The 22157-nt window shown below is 33.5% G+C and overlaps 1 protein-coding gene across 4 annotated transcripts in view; it reads right to left on the reverse strand.

Annotated features, from left to right (window-relative positions):
* The window catches only part of LOC133175489 (maestro heat-like repeat-containing protein family member 1), a 78080-nt gene that overhangs the window by 40793 nt on the left and 15130 nt on the right, over positions 1-22157 (reverse strand). For all 4 annotated transcript variants that reach the window (XM_061310596.1, XM_061310595.1, XM_061310594.1 and 1 more), the window contains 9 exons: positions 20365-20505; positions 17794-17886; positions 16053-16131; positions 15205-15318; positions 13746-13819; positions 9409-9531; positions 3270-3374; positions 1357-1501; positions 1213-1253 (listed from right to left, as the gene is read on the reverse strand). In XM_061310596.1, the coding sequence (XP_061166580.1) occupies positions 1213-1253; positions 1357-1501; positions 3270-3374; positions 9409-9531; positions 13746-13819; positions 15205-15318; positions 16053-16131; positions 17794-17886; positions 20365-20505 (915 nt within the window). The remainder of the gene's footprint in view (positions 1-1212; positions 1254-1356; positions 1502-3269; positions 3375-9408; positions 9532-13745; positions 13820-15204; positions 15319-16052; positions 16132-17793; positions 17887-20364; positions 20506-22157) is intronic.

The following is a 22157-nucleotide window of genomic DNA, read 5'->3' on the forward strand; positions in this document are numbered from 1 at the left end:
AAAAGCTTGTCTGACCTTGAGCAAATTTATTTTTACCCGAAGAATCAAGAAAAGTTAAATTCAGTGTAATCAACATGACTCTGAGTCATGAAATGGGGGGGGGGGGGGGGGGGGGTCGGGGACCGTGAGTTCAATAATTTTCGGGGATTTATACGTAGCTACTTTATGTTTGTGTTCCCTAAATCATGTAAATAATAACTTCAGATATCATAATTTTTTTTAATGCCCGTTAAGGAATTTTTCCTTGATTGTGTCCACCGAAACTGAAATTTTCTGAAATTTATTTTTTTCCAACGGGCAAAAAAAAAAAAAGGAAATAACCAGTGCTTTTGAAAGAAAAAGTTACAACACATAAAAATCTAAACATCAATTAGTGAACAATTTTGCTAATTAAGAAATGTCTTATTAAAAATAATAAACGTGTTTCAAATGAGCTAATATCTTTGCAATTAATTTAAAGCAAAAGAATATTCAACATCTATCCTTCACTTTGATATTTTTTTAAAACTATGAATAAATCAAACATCTGCTAGTTATGAATATGTGTAGATTTATAAAAATTCTAAAGATAGAGGGACATAGTGTATACATTGAAAATAAACATCCAGTAGTTTATCTGATAGTGTTGACCTCACCAACTTCATTCCTTCTATTTTGCTGGACATGAATGATGCAATTTTCGAGAAAGGTCAAATGTTATGTAACCTGTAATGTGTAATGTGATAAAAATGACATCAGATCCAATGCCCTGGCTTGTTTGGGTGTTTAGCATGTTTGCTCTTCAATTGATAGTTAAGATAATATGAAGTTTCCAAGATCAAGTTATCACAAGAATTCTACTGAACGACTTGACCAACAAGCCTTGGCTAAATCTAATACTGTCTGACGCCATGACGTCAGACAATTAGACTATGTATTCACTTCTCTGTTTCCTAAGATAGCATGTGAGAAATAAAAATAGCATGGTGTAGGGAACACATACAAACATCACCAGAGCATCTCTACTGTCACCATGCTTTTCTCAACCATTAGCTTATTTTAACACATATTAAAGAATAAAAGTCATATTTCTTAATTAGTACATAAATTATCATCCTCCCATTGTCATTGATCACTGAAGAGATCTACATCATGTACTGCTACAATTATGACAATAAATTCATGAAATATTTTAAAAAATATATTTATAAATTATACAGAAATTATACAAACCATTAATCTTGCTATCATTACATTTGGTTTGGGGGTGTTAGCTAGAAAAGAGAAAAGAAAATTTTATCTATAATTTTCTAAAACTTGACAACAAATCGTCTAGTACACGAGACTAGTGATAACTTCCTGTGCCTTAGCCCTTACCCAGAACTTCGTAGTCCAGATCGTAATCCTCTGCCTTTTCTTCTCTTTTCTTGTTGGCCAGATGAGCAAGACATTTACAAACCACACATCCTGCTTCTGTGTACTGTTCTGGCACAATCATCTCCAGTAAAAATGGCCATAGAACCTACAAGTTCAAACAAAGGATTACTGTAATGCAATTATAGTTTTATTTTGTTGAAAATTTTTTATTTCCTATTCTGTAGCACAAGATTCAATCCACTTACATAAATCTAGATAATTAAGGAAATAAAGTATTATAAACCAACTTTTATTCGTGAAAGAGAAATATTGAGTTTTGCGATCTATTTTAAATCACGAATATTGATTGCCATGAACCATTCATTTTGCTTTGTATTTATAAAGAATGTTTCCTCAGTTGCAAAAATTAATTGTTGCAGATTGATTTCAAACAAAGGAATTGCAAATAAAAGATGACCCGAATAATAGTTGGTTTACAGTATTGTACAGATACAGAAATGCAATTTATTTTTTACCAAAGATGGTGATTAAAACTCAGATATTTTTGAATTGTGGATACTTTTTTCACACAAATAATAAAAACAACAATACATGGAAATTAAGACCTGTATTTCACTCCATATCAACCCTTTGACCATATCAACCCTCCAGACCCTCAGGTTTATATTGGAGTCTTGGGTTGATATGGGGTATGATACTGATTTTGTTAACGTATTGTTCTTTATTTAATAAAAAAATTATTTTTATTCTTTTGTGCACTTGAAAACAATACATGCCATGATATCCCTTATCTGACCAACCATAGTTCAAAGCACTGGTTAAGGTTATTTATAACCATGATGTAACAGGCAACATTGAATAGAGGTTTTCATAACTGCCTTACTTTAAGGGCCTTCACCATTTTCACTTATGTAATACAGCTGGCAATATCACATAAATCTGGTGTATTTCATTTTAAAGTACATTTGTACCAAGTTTCTCTCTCTTGTCAACAATAATGAAAAGCTTGAAGTGTTTAAATAGTCTGAAAACTCCTTATGTATATAAGGGTGCCTGGGTGGACTGAGAAAATCTTACTTCTCACATAAGCATGCTTGTAATATTAAATACCTGTATAATGTGTTTCTGTTGAAGAAGGAAACTAAATGGAAAAATACGAGCAGTTAAACACATGACTAATTCTAACATGTGTCGTATTTATAAATTTAACAAGAGGTCTTCTAGCCAGAGACACCTGTCAGCTGTAAGCTGAACCCCCTTAAAGACAATCTTATGCCATCTTTAAAACCATTAGTTTTCTTTTTTTTAGAATAACCTTTAGTCTACTTAAAGTATACCTTGAGAACTATTTTTTTTATTTCATTAAAGAGAGCTTATGTATTCCTAGAGAGTTTTAGGGTGCTTATAAAAATGACTGCAAGCTAGATTTCCTCTTATCAGCTCTTAGCCACATTTAAACTATTCTGATCTTGTAAAATGTATATTGCAGTTTTAGAAAGCCTATCAAAAGCATTTTGCAACCTAATAATTCATGAATTAAAGAAAATAGTTTTTCAGTGAGGTTTTTAATAAAAAAAAATTAAGCAGTTAAGATATATATGTTTTGTTCTTTTAGCTAAAAACAGAGATACTTACAAAGTTATTGAAAAATATAAGTAAAAAAAATGTCTTCACGATTACAAAAGTAATATGATGTAGATAAGCAGAAAGGCGTTGGTAATTTTCCAATAATAATTGGGTTTGTTAATCTTACAGGAGAAGAATTTATGAATTAATATATATAAATACAATATATTTCACACTCAAGGGTATTGTTTTTCCTTTTATGGGTTAGTATTCGATAAATCAGTTCTACAATCCCTATTGGTGACTCTATTTCATAACAAGATGCTTCAAGTGATAATATAACTTACAGGTTCCATTTCTTCTACAGTGGTAGCCAAAAGTTGTAGAACATTGTCACACATCAGTCTCAATGCCTGGTTACTCACATATTCTGGATCAGGTGAACGCTTGCCCTAATTAAAAGCAAATAAAATACATGTTTTATCACTTATTTTTGCTTCAGGTGAATGTTTGCACTGATTAAAGACAAATAAAATAATATATCACACATTCTGAGACAGGTTAATGCTTGCTCTGATTTAATAAAGACAGAAATATCATTTCTTTGGTTTCAATAATCTCACAGACTAAAAAGTGGAAGAAATATTTTTTCTGCTCTTAACCTGGGTGAAACATTTACAAACTCAATTCTTTTAAATTAGGGGGTGAGGGGTTGCTTGTGTATTCATGGGTTGATGAATGGGAATGCTGCTTATGACTTACAGATGGATCATTGGGGAGAGACAACTGCTTTTGTGGTTACAAGTGGATCATTTGGGAGGGAACAATACTTTTGTACTTACAGGTGGATCACTGGGGAGAGACAACTGCTTTTGTGGTTACAAGTGGATCATTTGGGAGGGAACAATACTTTTGTATTTACAAGTGGATTATTTTGGAGGGAACACTACTTTTGTACTTACAGATGGATCATTGGGGAGGAAACACTGCTTTTGTACTTACAGGTGGAAATTTAGTGAGGGAACACTACTTATGTACTTACAGGTGGATCACTGGGGAGGGAACGCTGCTTTTGTACTTACAGATGGATTATTGGGGAGGAAACACTGCTTTTGTACTTACAGGTGGAAATTTAGTGAGGGAACACTGCTTTTGTACTTACAGGTGGATTATTGGGGAGGAAACACTGCTTTTGTACTAACAGGTGGAAAGAGCTAGGTACGTTAGTTAATGTCAACAGGCCCTGCAAAATGCTTAAAAAATAAAGTTTGTGTATCCTCACTAACCATGTATATTTATAAAGCTTATGATCCTTAGTCCTTGTATATGTAAACGTTTGGGCGGATCCAAGCTTCTTCTGCTGCTATGTAATATCCAAACCTATGCCGTATCCAGAAAACAAGCAATTTTCTTTACTTTTCACCCGGTTTTTGGGAAAATTCGATGTGGCCACAAGCATCGGCCACGAAGATATTTTAACCAGAAATACTATAGCATAAAAGGGATTGATTTATACAATTTTCGTTCTGGCCGTGGGCTGCGGCCACATTGAATTTTTACAAATTCTGATATTATCGGTCGTCTGCTATACGGATCTTGACGTGAGGGGTATGGAATATTAGCTTGGTATTTTGATTATATTCGTAGAAAATAAATAACAATCGAATACATGTTTATTTTGTAGAAATCTAAATGATAAAATGCATTATTTTAATAACTCAGTTGTTAAAAATTCGTATCCGCGACCACCCTTACTTTCGTTTTCATTCCAGGCAACCAAAACACAGGCAAATGTACACATGAAATGTCTAAATTTCAGACGGTGTGTTGTTAAAAAGACATAACTGAGATGTTATTGGGTTGTTAAATTTATAAAAAAAAGTATCTTATGATAATTTTAAGGCAAAAACCTAACGTCTCTAGGTTGTACATCGAACTCTAAATATAGACGTCCTCATTGTTTACATTGACAACGTACAGTGACGCGCCAAAAGTTTTTCCAATTTTCCAGTCTTTCGTTCGATATTTTACTGTAAACAATACGTTGTTTTATCAAACATTTGATAAAAAATAATTGAGAATTTCTCACAGTAAGAGAAAACTGTAGTCAGATGATTCATTTTAGATATAAAAAAAATCTCAAATTAACGACTTTTTATTATCGTAAAAATGCTGGAAAGTTTACATGTTTCAATGCACAGATGAATTATTTTAATATTATAGCACTTACACCCTTTCTCCAAAAGCTTAATTAGTACATACTTATACTTAGTATATTTTAAGTATGATAATCTTTCAATGAATTAAATTTATATACCATCACATAGAAACGAAAAAGAAAACATAACCATTTAATATGTTTTTATGTCTTCTCAAAAAATAATTGAAATGATAATTGAGAACAGTAGAGGCATAAGTAATTAAGTATATGTTATTCTTGTCCCTGAGAACAGTGAAATAATGTGGTTAAATTCAAAAAAGAAAAAGAAGAATGGGGAAATTACATATAACTATTTAAGTTTTCCTTAGAAAAGTTAAGATGAGAATAAATAAAATAATGTTCGACTAAAATGATATATATTATAATGAGAACTTCTGAATGGGACAGCTTCATATAATTTTATGAAATTCTAAGATACTGAAAATATTTTTTAAAGCTATTTATGGCATATCTGAGCTTGAAATTAATAATACAAGACTGAGTGTAAATATATATGATAAATGTATTTTTACGTTCGAATTAAAATTTTCACCGATTTTGAACTTAAATAACCTCACGTTTCTTTAATTAAATTGACTGTAAATTTGTCCGTTATTTAAATGTGGAGTCGGTAAATAAATCGGTTATTGCTTTAAATTTTTACTATCTTTGAAACGCGATTGATTTAAATTGTGTAATTTACAGGAAACTCCTACCTTTATATAAAGTAATAAAACAAATAGAAAGAATTTTTTTTTTTTTTTAATTTGGTTACCTGAACTTATCCAAAAATACGCCAAATATGACTTTAAATTTATTTTATATATTTATAAATTTTTTTCTAACTCAGTTATTTTTACACCCTTCCTTTTGTGACAGGAAAAACTCTCCAAAATATTTGCAAATTCATTGATTATTACTAAATCAAATAAAATTAATAATAAAAATCTTGTTGTTTGTCATTGCATTCAACACTACTATTTTAAATTTCGTGATGTCTGTTGTTCTCTCGAGTTTTCGTCAACGAACGATTTATAAGTATTGCGAGAAAATGAGTGGTGTTCCTAGGAGGTTAAATATGATGAAAAGCATGACGACAACAGCGAAATATATGAAGTTTTATGGCCCCGTTACTTGACAATTTAGAACCAATCAGATAACGCATTGTGTAGAATAATTATACTGAGGTATAATAATAAGATGTATGCATGTATGTGTGTGTGGTGATGGGGGGGGGGGTCCCACTTAGGCTATTTATAAGCTTATATATCATACTTAAAATCTCGGAAATTGGGAAGTTGAAGTACTTGGTCAGGGATCTCAAGGTACATCCCCCCCCCCCCCCCCCCCCCCCCCCCCCCCCGCGACCCTGACGTACGGACCAGGAAGATACTATATTTGTACTTTAAAAAGTGGGCTTTATATTTTAGCGGCTTTGACGCAGACAACATGAATACTGTAAATAAATCATAACTGAGTACAATGCAAGGCCCCATAATCTGTAGTGTTAATTTATGGTCACGCCATCTAGTCCATAGGAAGTCCTTGCGCTAAATTTTGTACACAAACAGTTTTGTCTTTTAATTGGATATAAAAAATATTTAGCGTTACAATATAAAGACTCAGGAGAATTCTTTTCAGATCTTAATTTCTTGTTGTTTGTCCCCAAATGATCAACAGTCAGGTTCTAAAGCTGAAACCACGAGATCTATAGGAATGAATTCAACATGACCCTGGTTGATGCGTTATTAAAAGTCATAATTGTTTAACCTTATGCTTACATAAGTAACCCGTGTTTCGAGACACTGGTAACCTTATCGCTGTGCTTTGCATCCAACTTAAGGCAACCCAACTTTATAACTTTTTGTAAAAAAAAAAAAAAAAGTCGCCATCTTTAAGCTCGCAGACAGTCCGTATGGCCCAGGATTGAAATATTACATCCTTTTTATGAAGGGTTGAAAAAATATACCTGTGTTAATATAAACCAAGTCAAAGCTTAATGAAAATTAAATATATCGTGTATGAGAGGAGTCGACCGTCTTCATTTTCTGATATTTGGGAGGGATGATAGATATGTTCAGAAAAATCACAAGTAATGCCCATGAAAACGGAACAGCGTCCAATCATTAAGTTATATGTTGATATGGTAAAAACGGCGTCAGAGACATAATTCATGATTGTTAAAATTACTGGGAATAATCGAATTATTTTTTAGCTCATTTGACAAAGCAATTCATCTCATATTTCACAAAGTTTTGGAAGAAAAGTATTGTTTGAATTCCCCATTAGACAAATGAAATTAAATTTTATAACTACTATTATTTGAATTTACATCAGCTGTTTTGCATGGCTTCGCAAGTTCCCTGTTGGTAAGTTAGGAAGATTGATTTTAATTCATTCTTTGTTAGTTGACACCTTTGTCTGTGGTCTAAAGTCAAAGATCAATTTGCAAGGTCATCGTAAACTAAAAAGAATGCTGATGGAAATTATGGAGAGCCTGACTCTGACTCAAAGATATGTAATTTAGATCCAGTCTATACGTTTTGACAAATTAAAGAAGTTAACTTTGACGTACAGTTCACAAGGAACCTTAGGGTCAGCTTTGATATTTTTTTGGTTATTTGTTATACCTGTAGCTTACTTTCATCCCCCCCTTCGTCCCTTTCTCAGCGCAATAGCGACCTAGAATATATTTTAACTTTGAACAAAACCTTGGAGTAACTCAGAATTTCAGGATTCTGAAGTCAGAATTTTAATAGATATTTCTTAAGTTGCAGACACATAGTATAGGTTTTTAAATTGGGGGGGGGGGGGGGGCAGAATCAAACTTGAAAATCCTATTTCATGGGAGGGAGGTCCAACTTCTCAACTTCTTCCACATCGATTTTTTTCATACATCACCACATAACTCTGCAACAAAAAGTGGGGGAGAGGAGCAACTAGCCCTTCAATGGACATTTTCGATAGAAAAGGTAATGTTCGAAAAAAAGGGGACAGCCCCCCCCTCCCCAATACTTCGTGCCTGAGTTATCATTACATCCTGGTGATATAATTTCTTATTATTTTTCTGTCCATTGATCTATTTTGCATGAATAATTTAATACTTTTTTAAAATTGTATAGATTAATCTCAAATAGGACGATTTTCGGTATTATAATATTATAATTTGAACCTTAGTGCAAATAGGTCAAAATTAATGCAAAAGGAAGTTATTTTTCCTCATTTACTGTTCTTGTTTGTTAATAAAAGCTTCATTTCAAGCATCTATTTGCATTCTCTATCTATTTTTTTTAAACATTCCTGAAAAAATAAATCTTTTTGTGGAGAAAAACAGTGCACATTATGCAAGCAATTTTGGCTGCAGTTATGATATTCTGGTATACATGTATCGATACTACAGAGGTCATTTATTCTTTAAAACATTCTTTTTTGTGCAATATTTTCTTGAAGTAAATAAACTATGCAATGTAAACATTTTAATATAAGATTTTTTACGTATAACATACACTGATACATTAAAGTTATTATTTAAATGTTCTTAATCAACGGCGATAATGACGTCATAGTGCTCAAAACGGTTAAATGAAATAAAATACATTCCATTTTTAGAGGGCTATTGCAACTAAACTATAAAAGATAGGTAAAAATTGTTGATATATTTACAAAGTATACATCCTCAAGTCATTTCTTTATAATTGTTTTACATTTTCAAAGAAGGGCTGATTTTCACTACTAACGTACCTGGCTCTTTAGTGAGGGAACACTACTTATGTACTTACAGGTGGATCATTGGGGAGGGAATACTGCTTTTGTATTTACAGGTGGATCATTGGGGAGGGAGTACTGCTTTTGTACTTACAGGTGGATCATTGGGGAGGGAACACTACTTTTGTACTTACAGGTGGATCATTGGGGAGGGAGTACTGCTTTTGTACTTACAGGTGGATCAATGGGGAGGGAACAGTACTTTTGTACTTACAGGTGGATCATTGGGGAGGGAGTACTACTTTTGTACTTACAGGTGGATCAATGGGGAGGGAACAATTCTTTTGTACTTACAGGTGGATCATTAGGGAGGGAGTACTGCTTTTGTACTTACAGGTGGTTCATTAGGGAGGGAGTACTGCTTTTGTACTTACAGGTGGATCATTAGGGAGGGAATACTGCTTTTTTACTTACAGGTGGATCATTGGGGAGTGAATACTTCTATTGTATTTACAGGTGGAACATTGCTTTTGTACTTATAAGTGGATCATTAGAGATGGAACACTACTTTTTGTACTTACAGGTGGATCATTGGGTAGGGAACACTGCTTCACAATAAACTCTATCATTTGATGCCCACCCTCCAGTTCCAGGTAACCATGGTGTGCCATGGCAATTATTACTTGTGCAAATATCTTCTTGAGCTGCAAAACAAAACAATTTGTTAATATGGTGTCCAATAAATAAATATCCCTTACAAAGGGATTTGAAAAATCTACTCATACGTAGTAATAAAATGTCAGCTAATCAGATCAATATACAGAACGGTAAAGATTACGGAAATCACCCCAAGCTATTAGAACATCATGCTCAGACATTTAGAGTCCTCCTACTCGTTTCCTTATGTTCTACTTTATATTTCAGGGCTCCAATTGGCGACTAATTTAGTCAACATGGTGCCTAAAATTTTTGATTAGTGCCTAAAATTCCAAATTGGTGACCATTTTATATTGCCTTGGCGCTCATCAAATTCCAAAATATAAACATTTTTAATCAATTTTTTTTTTTGAAAGAGATGAAAAAAAGTTTAAAAACTAGCAATGAACATTTCTTGTGTTTTCTTTGTCACCTTGTTTATCAGCTTTTAAAGTTGGCACCTATGAAATATTTGCCTGTTGACTAAAAATTTGCATTGGCGAGTAAATTTTTTTGATTAGGAGTCAGTTGGCGCCTTAATTTAAGAGGTCATTTTGGGGCCTGCATTCCAGTCAGCAGGAACACCTCTGCATACTTATTGCAGTTTTTGCAATTTCCATAAAGTACATACAATACAATCAAGACATACATTGGTCTAACAGTTGGCTTAACAGTATCATACAACTTTCAAAGAAAAACAAACTATGATCTTGTCTCCTGTAGACTACTTTTTGAAACTTGAATTTGGCCCCATATGATGGGCCATCAATTGACAAACATGCATAAACTTGCACCAGCATGCTTTCACAATAGTTTAACAATTACATCCTTACACATTAGTTTAACCTTTTTTTCTAAGGATTTTGAATCCCTTTTGTGGCCCTATATCCCTGCCACAACAGAACGAAAAAGACTATTTGTTTCAGCAAGCTATAAAACCTCATGTGAGCTTTGAACCAATGACTATATGTTTTGAAAACAATAACCTAAGCTGCTGAGCTATTACAACTACTGTACCTGATGAATGATTACATAGTATTTTTACTCTGTGTCTAGGGAGATGTAGACTGTACCTGATGAATGATGACAGAGTACTCTTACTCTGTGTCTAGGGAGATGTAGACTGTACCTGATGAATGATGACAGAGTATATTAACTCTGTGTCTAGGGAGATGTAGACTGTACCTGATGAATGATGACAGAGTACTCTTACTCTGTGTCTAGGGAGATGTAGACTGTACCTGATGAATGATGACAGAGTATATTAACTCTGTGTCTAGGGAGATGTAGACTGTACCTGATGAATGATGACAGAGTACTCTTACTCTGTGTCTAGGGAGATGTAGACTGTACCTGATGAACGATGACATAGTATTTTTACTCTGTGTCTAGGGAGATGTAGACTGTACCTGATGAATGATTACAGAGTACTTTTACTCTGTGTCTAGGAAGATGTAGACTGTACCTGATGAATGATTACATAGTATTTTTACTCTGTGTCTAGGGAGATGTAGACTGTACCTGATGAATGATTACATAGTATTTTTACTCTGTGTCTAGGGAGATGTAGACTGTACCTGATGAATGATGACAGAGCACTCTTACTCTGTGTCTAGGGAGATGTAGACTGTACCTGATGAATGATTACAGAGTACTTTTACTCTGTGTCTAGGGAGATGTAGACTGTACCTGATGAATGATTACATAGTATTTTTACTCTGTGTCTAGGGAGATGTAGACTGTACCTGATGAATGATTACATAGTATTTTTACTCTGTGTCTAGGGAGATGTAGACTGTACCTGATGAATGATTACAGAGTACTTTTACTCTGTGTCTAAGGAGATGTAGACTGTACCTGATGAATGATGACAGAGCACTCTTACTCTGTGTCTAGGGAGATGTAGACTGTACCTGATGAATGATGACAGAGTATATTAACTCTGTGTCTAGGGAGATGTAGACTGTACCTGATGAATGATTACATAGTATTTTTACTCTGTGTCTAGGGAGATGTAGACTGTACCTGATGAATGATTACAGAGTACTTTTACTCTGTGTCTAGGGAGATGTAGACTGTACCTGATGAATGATTACATAGTATTTTTACTCTGTGTCTAGGGAGATGTAGACTGTACCTGATGAATGATTACAGAGTACTTTTACTCTGTGTCTAGGGAGATGTAGACTGTACCTGATGAATGATTACATAGTATTTTTACTCTGTGTCTAGGGAGATGTAGACTGTACCTGATGAATGATTACAGAGTACTTTTACTCTGTGTCTAAGGAGATGTAGACTGTACCTGATGAATGATGACAGAGCACTCTTACTCTGTGTCTAGGGAGATGTAGACTGTACCTGATGAATGATGACAGAGTATATTAACTCTGTGTCTAGGGAGATGTAGACTGTACCTGATGAATGATGACAGAGTACTCTTACTCTGTGTCTAGGAAGATGTAGACTGTACCTGATGAATGATTACAGAGTACTTTTACTCTGTGTCTAAGGAGATGTAGACTGTACCTGATGAATGATGACAGAGCACTCTTACTCTGTGTCTAGGGAGATGTAGACTGTACCTGATGAATGATGACAGAGTATATTAACTCTGTGTCTAGGGAGATGTAGACTGTACCTGATGAATGATGACAGAGTACTCTTACTCTGTGTCTAGGAAGATGTAGACTGTACCTGATGAATGATGACAGAGTACTCTTACTCTGTGTCTAGGGAGATGTAGACTGTACCTGATGAATGATGACAGAGCACTCTTACTCTGTGTCTAGGGAGATGTAGACTGTACCTGATGAATGATGACAGAGTACTTTTACTCTGTGTCTAGGTAGACATAACAGAGATTTGAAACAGCATTGACAGCATAAAATTTGATATTTCTTAGTGAAATAAAATATCTTGAACCAGGAGACTTACACATGTTAGACCAACTACCAGGAGGTGTTAAAATTAGTTATTAGAGTTCAATAATTCACAAGATTCAATTTTCATTTTCAAAAGTTTAAAAAACAATAACAATCATCATAATTCCATGAACAACTATATTCAAAACAGTGCATCAATCTGTGACTAAAATATTCACATTTGCACCCAAAAAAAATTAATTTTGCGACTAGAAATTAAAACTACCTCGCATTTTCACGACGTAGAAAATTTGGGTCTGGGATTGTCCATTTTGATGATCAGGATCGAGATTACTTTTTCCCAAGATTCTCCATCAAGAAAATGTTTGTAGACAGTCCTAAAACTTTGTAAAGCACCGCAAAGACTGAGGTTACGTAATGTTGTGAAAGCATGCTGTATAGAACAGCTGCCAAATGTTGCAGACTTTTTAAAACCCAACATTGTTAAAGCAGGGATCTTCAACATTTGTATATAGGTCCCTGGTTAAATGAACATTTGGTCAATACTGCTTGCATATCATCATGTTTTGAAGATTTTAACAGCAACATCTAAAGGGGCATAGACACAGATTTGAAGTTAATATTTTCTCAATTTTCTTTATATCATGACTTATATGTTGCTATAGCATTTAACACGGAAATATAATTAAAAAAAAATTATTTTTTCTGGAAATTATATTGAAACTACGAATTTCAAGATGTGTTTGATTAACACATCCTTGCGCTTTCACAAAGTAAACTTTATCCTCAATACTTACAGAGTTTAACAAATTGAACACACTCAGTGAATCGTAAACTGTTTTTGTAAACAGGGCACAAGCTCTGTTATTGTTAATGTTTACGTTTTATCAGGTGTGTTCAATTTGTTAAACTCCGCACACATCACTGAGCAAAGACTGATAATACTGGTGAGTTGGTTTTGCTTTCTCACATTTCTACTCTGAATTTTTCTGGATTATATCTTTATTTTTTTTTTCATTAATACACAACAAAATTTCTACTTTTTTTAGGGTATTAAGGATAGAGTTTACTTTGTGAAAGTGCAAGGATGTGTCAATCAAACACATCCCGAAATAAGTAGTTTCAATAATTTCCAGATAAGATAAGATTTATATTATATTTCTGTGCGAAATATCTGTTGATGGCAACCAGAAATTTCGAAATGGCAACCAAAAAAAATTTTGGGTCGCCATTTAACGACCTGATGGTAAATTTGACTTGGAGCACTGCAAAAGAATATTGGTTAATATAAATAGAAGCCAATGTTGGTGTGATCTTCGGTTACCATGGTAACTGACCTTGTTGTTCTGTTCCCCGAGCATCATTTTAAGTCCCGAGACAACTACTTCCTGTTTATCCTCCATTGCTTCACCTACAAAAATCAAGACCTTTTTACTTCATCCTTTGTCTAAGTGACCAAATCTCATTTGAATGTTGAATTTAAAGTTTTTTAAGTAAACCATCAGATCCCTATTGCACTCTATCCCAAACTATGAGGACATGATTTGAACACAACCTTATGAACACTCTACAGAATTGCCTATATATGAATTTAACCAACTGTGTGTTTGATATTCTTCAGGGAATATCTTTAAAAAGATTTTTTTCTTTATTATATAAATTCACACTTTGAATCCTTATTAGGGTCCCATCCTGACTAGTGCAGTCCAAAATTTGAAGAAACTTGAATCAACAGGAAATGGCTTTTGAACATTATCATTTGACAAAATCTTTACAAGATTCTTAAAGATTTCACTCAATACATTCCTTTTTGAAGGACTAAGGTTTTAAGAAAATTTAATTCATTAGAAAAAAAACGCTGAATAGATTTCAAGTTGAACATTACTCAACATCACCAATGTTTACATGTTCAAGTTTTTGTAAATCATTTATATATTATCTACCTCTTGAACTGCTGATGAACATATTCCAGGTTGTTATACCTTAGTACACTATACTTAATATAATGGACATCAAACTACTGATACTCAAAGTACTGATAACTGATCATCACTCTGCAAGCAATTATAATTGTAAAGGGAGAGGAGATAAATATGACGAACCAGACAGGGATTCAAATCCAGTCAGGTGCTCTACCAACTGAGCTATCTGGCCACCAGCGATCGAACCCATCTGAAAGGCCACATTCCTCCCTCCTTAAAGGTCTTCCGCCCCCAAAAGACACCAACCCAAGCTCATCCCTTGCAGGTCTTTTACCTGTCACTTTCAGGTCATGGCACAGCACCAAATGTAATGGGAGAGGAGAAAAATATGGCAGACCAGACTTGTATTTAAACCCGAGCCCCCTGAATCTCCAGTCAGGTGCTCTACTAACTGAACTGTCTGGCCACTGCCAATTGAACCTGTTTGACCATCACACTATGGTTATCACATCAGAACTACCTACTAGCAGCATTAATGAGGTGTTTGAACCCGTCTGACAGCTACACTATGGACATCACATCAGAACTACCTTCTAGCAGCATTAATGAGGTGTTTGAACCTGTCTGACCGCCACACTATGGACATCACATCAGAACTACCTTCTAGCAGCAATAATGAGGTGTTTGAACCTATTTGATCACCACAATATCGACATCACATCAGAACTACTTACTAGTAGCATTAATGAGGTGTTTGAACCTATTTGATCACCACAATATCGACATCACATCAGAACTATCTACTAGCAGCATTAATGAGGTGTTTGAACCTGTCTGACCGCTACACTATGGTTATCACATCAGAACTACCTACTAGCAGCATTAATGAGGTGTTTGAAGATGGTCAGGATTCCAATACGGACTTTCTCGTTTCCTTGTTCTAATCTCTGTAGCAGAATTCCAGTCAGCTTCCCAGAAAAAGGCCTGGCTAAAAAATAAAAAGCAGCTCAGTTTATTTCCTTTATTCACTTAAAAAAAACATAAATCGATCCTGTGAGTCAGAATCATAGAAACAATTTTTCTGAATATAAAAGTGTAATCTTTCTAATATGTAGGAAAAAATAAAGACATTGAAAGTAATATAAATCCAATAAATATCTTTAATTATCTTAAAATTGTATGTATGCATGATTCAATTCTCAAGACAGAAGAAAATACTGCATGATGGGTGATTTTCATGATTTCTAACAAGTGCAGTATTGTGTAATATCAGTAAAATCAAAAATCAGAAAGTAAAACATCAACATACTCAAATCTCACAGAAAAAAAAAAGGTAGCATATTTCAGGACTCTCCTTAAATAATCAAGTGTCCAAAATTCATTCATTAAAAATTACCAATTATTTTAAAACATCAGGTGTGTATATAAAACATATCATCTTTTCCCTCAAAATTTGGCCAATACCTTGACTTTTTCCCCAGGAACTGAAATGTCACACTTTTTTTTCCAGGAACTGAAATGTCACACTTTCATGACGATATTGACTGCCAGCTAAATTCTTATGTCCAGTAGTGTGACATATCTGACAATCTGGCCAATGCCTGACAAATCTTTGATATTAAGACTCACATCAACAGAGCCAACAATTGTAACATATGATATGTGTATTTAGCAATTCATGTAGCAAAAGCAAATAAAATTGAAAAATAAAAAACTTTATACCTAATATTGCAAAGCACCTCAGCACTTCATTGTGGTTTTTGATACTCAGTGGATTATTGTAGTCTGGAGGGTTAAACACCTAAAAAGACATGTATTCCCGTCAATCTAAACCAATATGAGAGCTTAATTATCAAAACATTTGTTGTTATTAGATTCTCGTGACATCAGTTTTTTTTATTTGTTAATCAATTCACACTTCAAGAGGATAGTCCTTTCCTGTAAGATATCCCCCCAGGACCACATCTGCCCATCTATATAAAAATGTGGGAGGTTTCTTCCGGTTAAAGCAGCTGGGGGCATATTTTGTGAATCAACAATACTTTTCAGTGGTAAATAACAAGAATTGGTTATGATCCATGCCTGCTGTCAGATTCAGCCTTCTTTTCAGCTCAGATTTAATCATTTTAGTTTGTTAACAACATTGTTATCCTGGGGGGTTTTCACTTTTTTGAGCTGTCACAAAATTTTTTTTGTGTATAATGTGTTCATTTCTCTTTTTATGAAATATGAAGATAACAAACAATAATTAAGCTAAAAAAAACATCAAAAGACAAATTGGGAGCAGTGCAAACACAGAGCTCTATCAACATCTTGTGTACCAAATCAACTTGGAGACAAAAACTCCATTGCAGGTGATAATGGTATATTGCTACATACATAAGGGAATTTGAAGGTACAAAATTGAAGTCTTCACATTTATCTTAAAGTTAAGTTCTTCCTCTAGTAAAATATCCAAATATGAAACAGATATGTCAGACTCTGTGGTGTCTTTTATCTAAGAGTTCAAAGGGATATACTGAGAAAGCCACAGCAAGAGACTTCTTCTTTTCATGTAGAAGTTTTTGAATAAGTTCTGCTTCATATGAATACAAAAAAACATGTCTGCTAAAAATAGGGCACAATTAATACCTATGGGAATTCCAATAGATTGTTAGAGGACCTGATCTCCAAAAACTACATGCATTATTTAATTTGATGCACATTTTCTTATTAAATAATACTAAGTCATTGATCCTGCTTATCAAAGCTTGTTAACACTTGCAGGGGTAGAGGAATTACTAAAACAAGGCAGGCCTCTATGTGACCTCTAAAATTAAGGCACCAACTGGCTTCTAATCAAAAATATTTAGTCGCTAATGCAAATTTTTAGTCGCCAGGCAAATTTTTCTTAAGCGCCAATTTAAAAACTGATATTAGTTAATATATAGAGACTTGTCAATTGCTAACTTTTAAACTTCTTTCTACTCTTTATAAAAAAAAAATTGAAAATGCTTTAGTTCAGTAATTTGACGATCACCAAGTCAATTTAAAATGGTCGCCAATTTGGCAACTTATAGAAAAAAATTAGGCGCCAATCATAATTTTTAGGTGCCATGACGACTAAATTATTTGCCAATTAGAGCCCTGCATGGTATATGGTATTTCCAACACCCATGAAATGGACACATTATTGTAAATATCACTTATTTAAAGAGGGAAATTTTGAATTTTTTACCCTATAATTGGGCACCTCCCACTCCAATGGGAGGTTTGGCAGGTGTATTGTGGACTTACCATACAATACAATCACAAAAGTCAACATTGGAACATTCATATGAATGTAAAATCTTTTTTATTCTAGAAGATGACAAAATTTGATTTTTTTTTATTTGAAGTTCTAAATTCTACATTGGCACATTTGACTATAATACTTTGTGATTTACAGGTGATTAGCTCACCTGTGAAAACAGAAAAATCTCACCTGTGGAAATAAAGCTGACAATAGTCCTTCCAGTTGAGGTTCAAGAATTGTGTTCCCCTCGGTACAAACAGCATCCAGAACATTACATAATCCCTGTAATCAAATAGGGAATGTAATCAATGTAATAATGAGCATCCAGAACATTACATAATCCCTGTAATCATATACGGAGTGTAATCAACATACTATTGAGGATCCAGAACATTACATAATCCCTGTCATCAAATAGGTAATGTAATCAATGTAATTATGAGCATAGAGAACATTACATAATCCCTGTAATCAAATAGGGAATGTAATAAATGTAATAATGAGCATCCAGGACATTACATAATCCCTTTAATCAAATAGGTAATGTAATAAATGTAATAATGAGCATCCAGGACATTACATAATCCCTATGATCAAATAGGGAATATACCAACATAATAATGAGCATCCAGGACATAACATAATCCCTGTGACCAAATAGGGAATGTAATAAATGTAATAATGAGCATCCAGAACATTACATAATCCCTGTAATCAAATAGAGAATGTAATAAATGTACTGATGAGCATCCAAAACATTACATATTCCATGTAATCAAATAGGTAATGTAACCAATGTAATAATGAGCATCCAAAACATTACAATCAAATAAGGAATGTAATAGTGTAACTTGTGTAATGTTGTACTATTTTAATGTATGATACCAGAAAAAAGTCCTTTTCAATCAAAACCAGGGATGGGATAATTGAAATGAGTAATTGTAATTTACTGTATTTAGTTACATTTTTTCATAGTAATTGAAAGTATTTGTAACTGAGTTTGATTTCAATTACAATTAATTTAATGTATTTAAATATATTCAAAAATTTCATGTATTTTTCAATTACATTTCAATTACTTTATTTTTCAAGTTAAATATTAAGTGTTTTATAATGATGCAAACCAGTACTGTTTGGCATGAGCTTGTGAATATTCAATAATTAAATGCCTAATAATGTTTATACAGCATACGCACATTGCCCAGGGCAATGAGAAAGATCAAATTAAATAATATTGCTGCTTCAAAATATTCATTTATTTGTTCTTCAAAATTTTGGGAAATAAACTAAAGTATTTGATATGTATTTGATTACATTCTTCAAAGTAATTGACAGTAATTAATTGCATTTGTGAAAATCAATGTAATTGTAATTGCAAGTAATTGTCAAAATTATTGATGCATTTGAAAGTATTCAATTACATTTTCAAGTAAATGACCCCAACCCACTGGCAGATCAAAACATCTTGTTTGAAAAATTGAAACAATGCTCTTTAGACATTTTTTCATACCTTTGCGATTTTAAATGATATACAATGTTTAACGTAGAATATAAGCAAGGTGTTCAATAATACATATATATGCCTAGTGGTGAGAACAGTACTGGATGTTTTATAAAACATATAACCTCAAACAAATTGACAGCACTTAAATACCTATGTGATGTGATTGGTACAGGAGGTATTTAACATGCTTTTTCATTTAATATATTTAAGAGATGAATTTAATTTTTGAGAATTCATGAGGACATGAACTACGATGCTTTGTGTTAGCGCTTCATGATAAATATGCAGGCGTGAAGCGTTGTAGTTCATGTACCTCATGAATTCTCAAAAATTAAATTCGTATCTTATATTTACATTATTTTCTGATGACTTGTTACATATTTTTGTCATTTAACAATCATTTTTGAGAAAAAAAAGTTTGCACTATTTTTTGACTTCAGTCACATCACAATGGAAATATTCTTACTCATCCCACGGTGTTCATGAGAACATGAACTTTTTCTAATTTGCAAAGAATCTTAAGGAAAAATATTTGGAAATGTAAATATATCTCTGTGAACTGATTGGTCCTGGGTGTTTGATTGGTACCGAGTGCTGCATTAGATAAACTGGTGTGTGTATTGGTAAAAGATACATATAAACATCACTACCAGTGTGATATGAAATGGTTCGGGATGTTTGATTGGTATAGAGTGCTGCATTAGATAAACTGGCACGTGTATTGGTAGACGATACGTATATTCATCAGTACCTGTGTGATATGAAATGGTTCGGGATGTTTGATTGGTACAGAGTGCTGCATTAGATAAACTGGCATGTGTATTGTTAAACGATACATATATTCATCAGTACCTGTGTGATATGAAATGGTTCGGGATGTTTGATTGGTACAGAGTGCTGCATTAGATAAACTGGTATGTGTATTGGTAAACGATACGTATATTCATCAGTACCTGTGTGATATGAAATGGTTCGGGATGTTTGATTGGTACAGAGTGCTGCATTAGATAAACTAGCATGTGTATTGGTAAACGATACGTATATTCATCAGTACCTGTGTGATATGAAATGGTTCGGGATGTTTGATTGGTACAGAGTGCTGCATTAGATAAACTAGCATGTGTATTGGTAAACGATACGTATATTCATCAGTACCTGTGTGATATGAAATGGTTCGGGATGTTTGATTGGTACAGAGTGCTGCATTAGATAAACTAGCATGTGTATTGGTAAACGATACATATATTCATCAGTACCTGTGTGATATGAAATGGTTCGGGATGTTTTCTGTACAATCCAAGAATTCCCTGCAGCACCCTCGGTAACACTTCCTCTAACTTTTCCTTGGCCATTAGGTGTGTCATGTGACCCATAGCTTCTACGATGGTCAGACGCAACTAAAATCAAACAGACAATGAATTGAAAATATCATAAAATAGCTTAATGTTCTAGAAACAATTTAATATCACTTAGGGGTATCAAGGAGTACTTGATTAGTACATTTAATTGTCCACTAAATTTATCTTATTTGATTATTCACAATAAAGCTTTTCTTTTCACAGAAAAATTCAGAAATAAATCATACATTCCAAAAATAGGATCTGCCTTTAATTTAATCCTCTTTAGCTTAATTAAGTCAATTATAATCTAAGTAAGACCTCTCTTAGGCCTAAAAAAATTAACAACTTGGTTCTCATGACAGTTTTGTCAAAAATAAATGTGTGAGGGAGGCTTTTTTTTCTTTTTACCTCATGAGTAACAGATGCAGGATTTTTTCTTTTTTAGATTTCAAAACTAGCAACTTTTTATCAACAGTACTTCAACACTGAGTGCAGAAATCAAGATTATTTATTCCCTGCTTTTCTTTCTCTTTTCTCTTGCATTTTCTACATTCGTGTAATGAAACAACGGCATCGTAACAACCAGACATGTCTTAAACTTACAGAAACCGACACTTTTAGTGATGCATCTGGTCAATTGCTTACATATCACAACTTATCTAAGAGCAGTATTTCAGCAGTATTAGAAGCATTTATGATTTTATTAAACATTGTCAAATTCATCAGTCTTTAGTTTACCCACATGAAACAAAATCAGCAAATCTTGCTGAAGCTTTTCTAGAAACATCCAAGTTCCGAAGTTGAGAGAGCCATCTTTGATAGCGTTATAGAGTTCTTGCATGGAACAACCTTCAGAAACCCTCACTATGTGCCATGGAAGTATTACAGTCATTCCTTTACAAATTTGAACTGAAATCAATGCCATCATCAGATGGCCATATTTGCTATTTTTAATTAGGCCACTAGTCTGTATCATCTTGATGTTTGTCAAACATTTTACTGATGAGAGTATCTAAAATGTGGTCGGAGATTCCGAGTTATTTTTTTGCACCGTACAAGCACATGAGATGCAGGTGGGCCTGAGAACCAAGTTATTAATTTTTTTAAGGCCTTAAGGTCAAGATCTAGTAAATGACTTTAGAATAAATTTTTAGTGCTAGATCCATTATGACGTCATAATCAATTTTAACTTTATTTTTCCCGTACTTTACGGCTCTAGTAGAATTTTGTAGAAAATAAAGTACTTTCATGGAATTCAATTTGAAATCATGTGAAAAGTAATCCCGAAACCTATATTTAATTTAATATTATTTTAAAGAAGAGGCCAAGAACATATAAATTATCGTTTTCTGAGAGACTGTAGGCAATCTGGATGCATTTCTTTGTCTGATATGGGAAAAAACTCCCATATTCATGACTGGTTTTCTTAATTTTTCATTGAAAATGACAGTTCAAAATGTGATTTTTCGTCTTGTTCATCTAAAAATTATGCCCCGAAACACCTTATTTGACCAAGCTAAAGTTATAAAGCACCATTAAAGGAATTTATTTCTTAAATTTGAGAAATCTGTAGGCACCTTTCATTTACTAGATCTTGACCTTAATTCTGGTATATTTTGTAGAGTATCAGTAGCATCAGAGAATTACAGCTATCTCTTGTGAGTGGAATGATCTGTCAAACATTTGACAAATGTAATACATATATAAAT

The sequence above is a fragment of the Saccostrea echinata genome, unplaced genomic scaffold, assembly GCF_033153115.1.
Source record: "Saccostrea echinata isolate AGI-Se365-2 ecotype Australia unplaced genomic scaffold, CSIRO_AGI_Sech_v1 ptg000062l, whole genome shotgun sequence".
In the NCBI taxonomy this organism is placed as follows: Eukaryota; Metazoa; Mollusca; class Bivalvia; order Ostreida; family Ostreidae; genus Saccostrea; species Saccostrea echinata.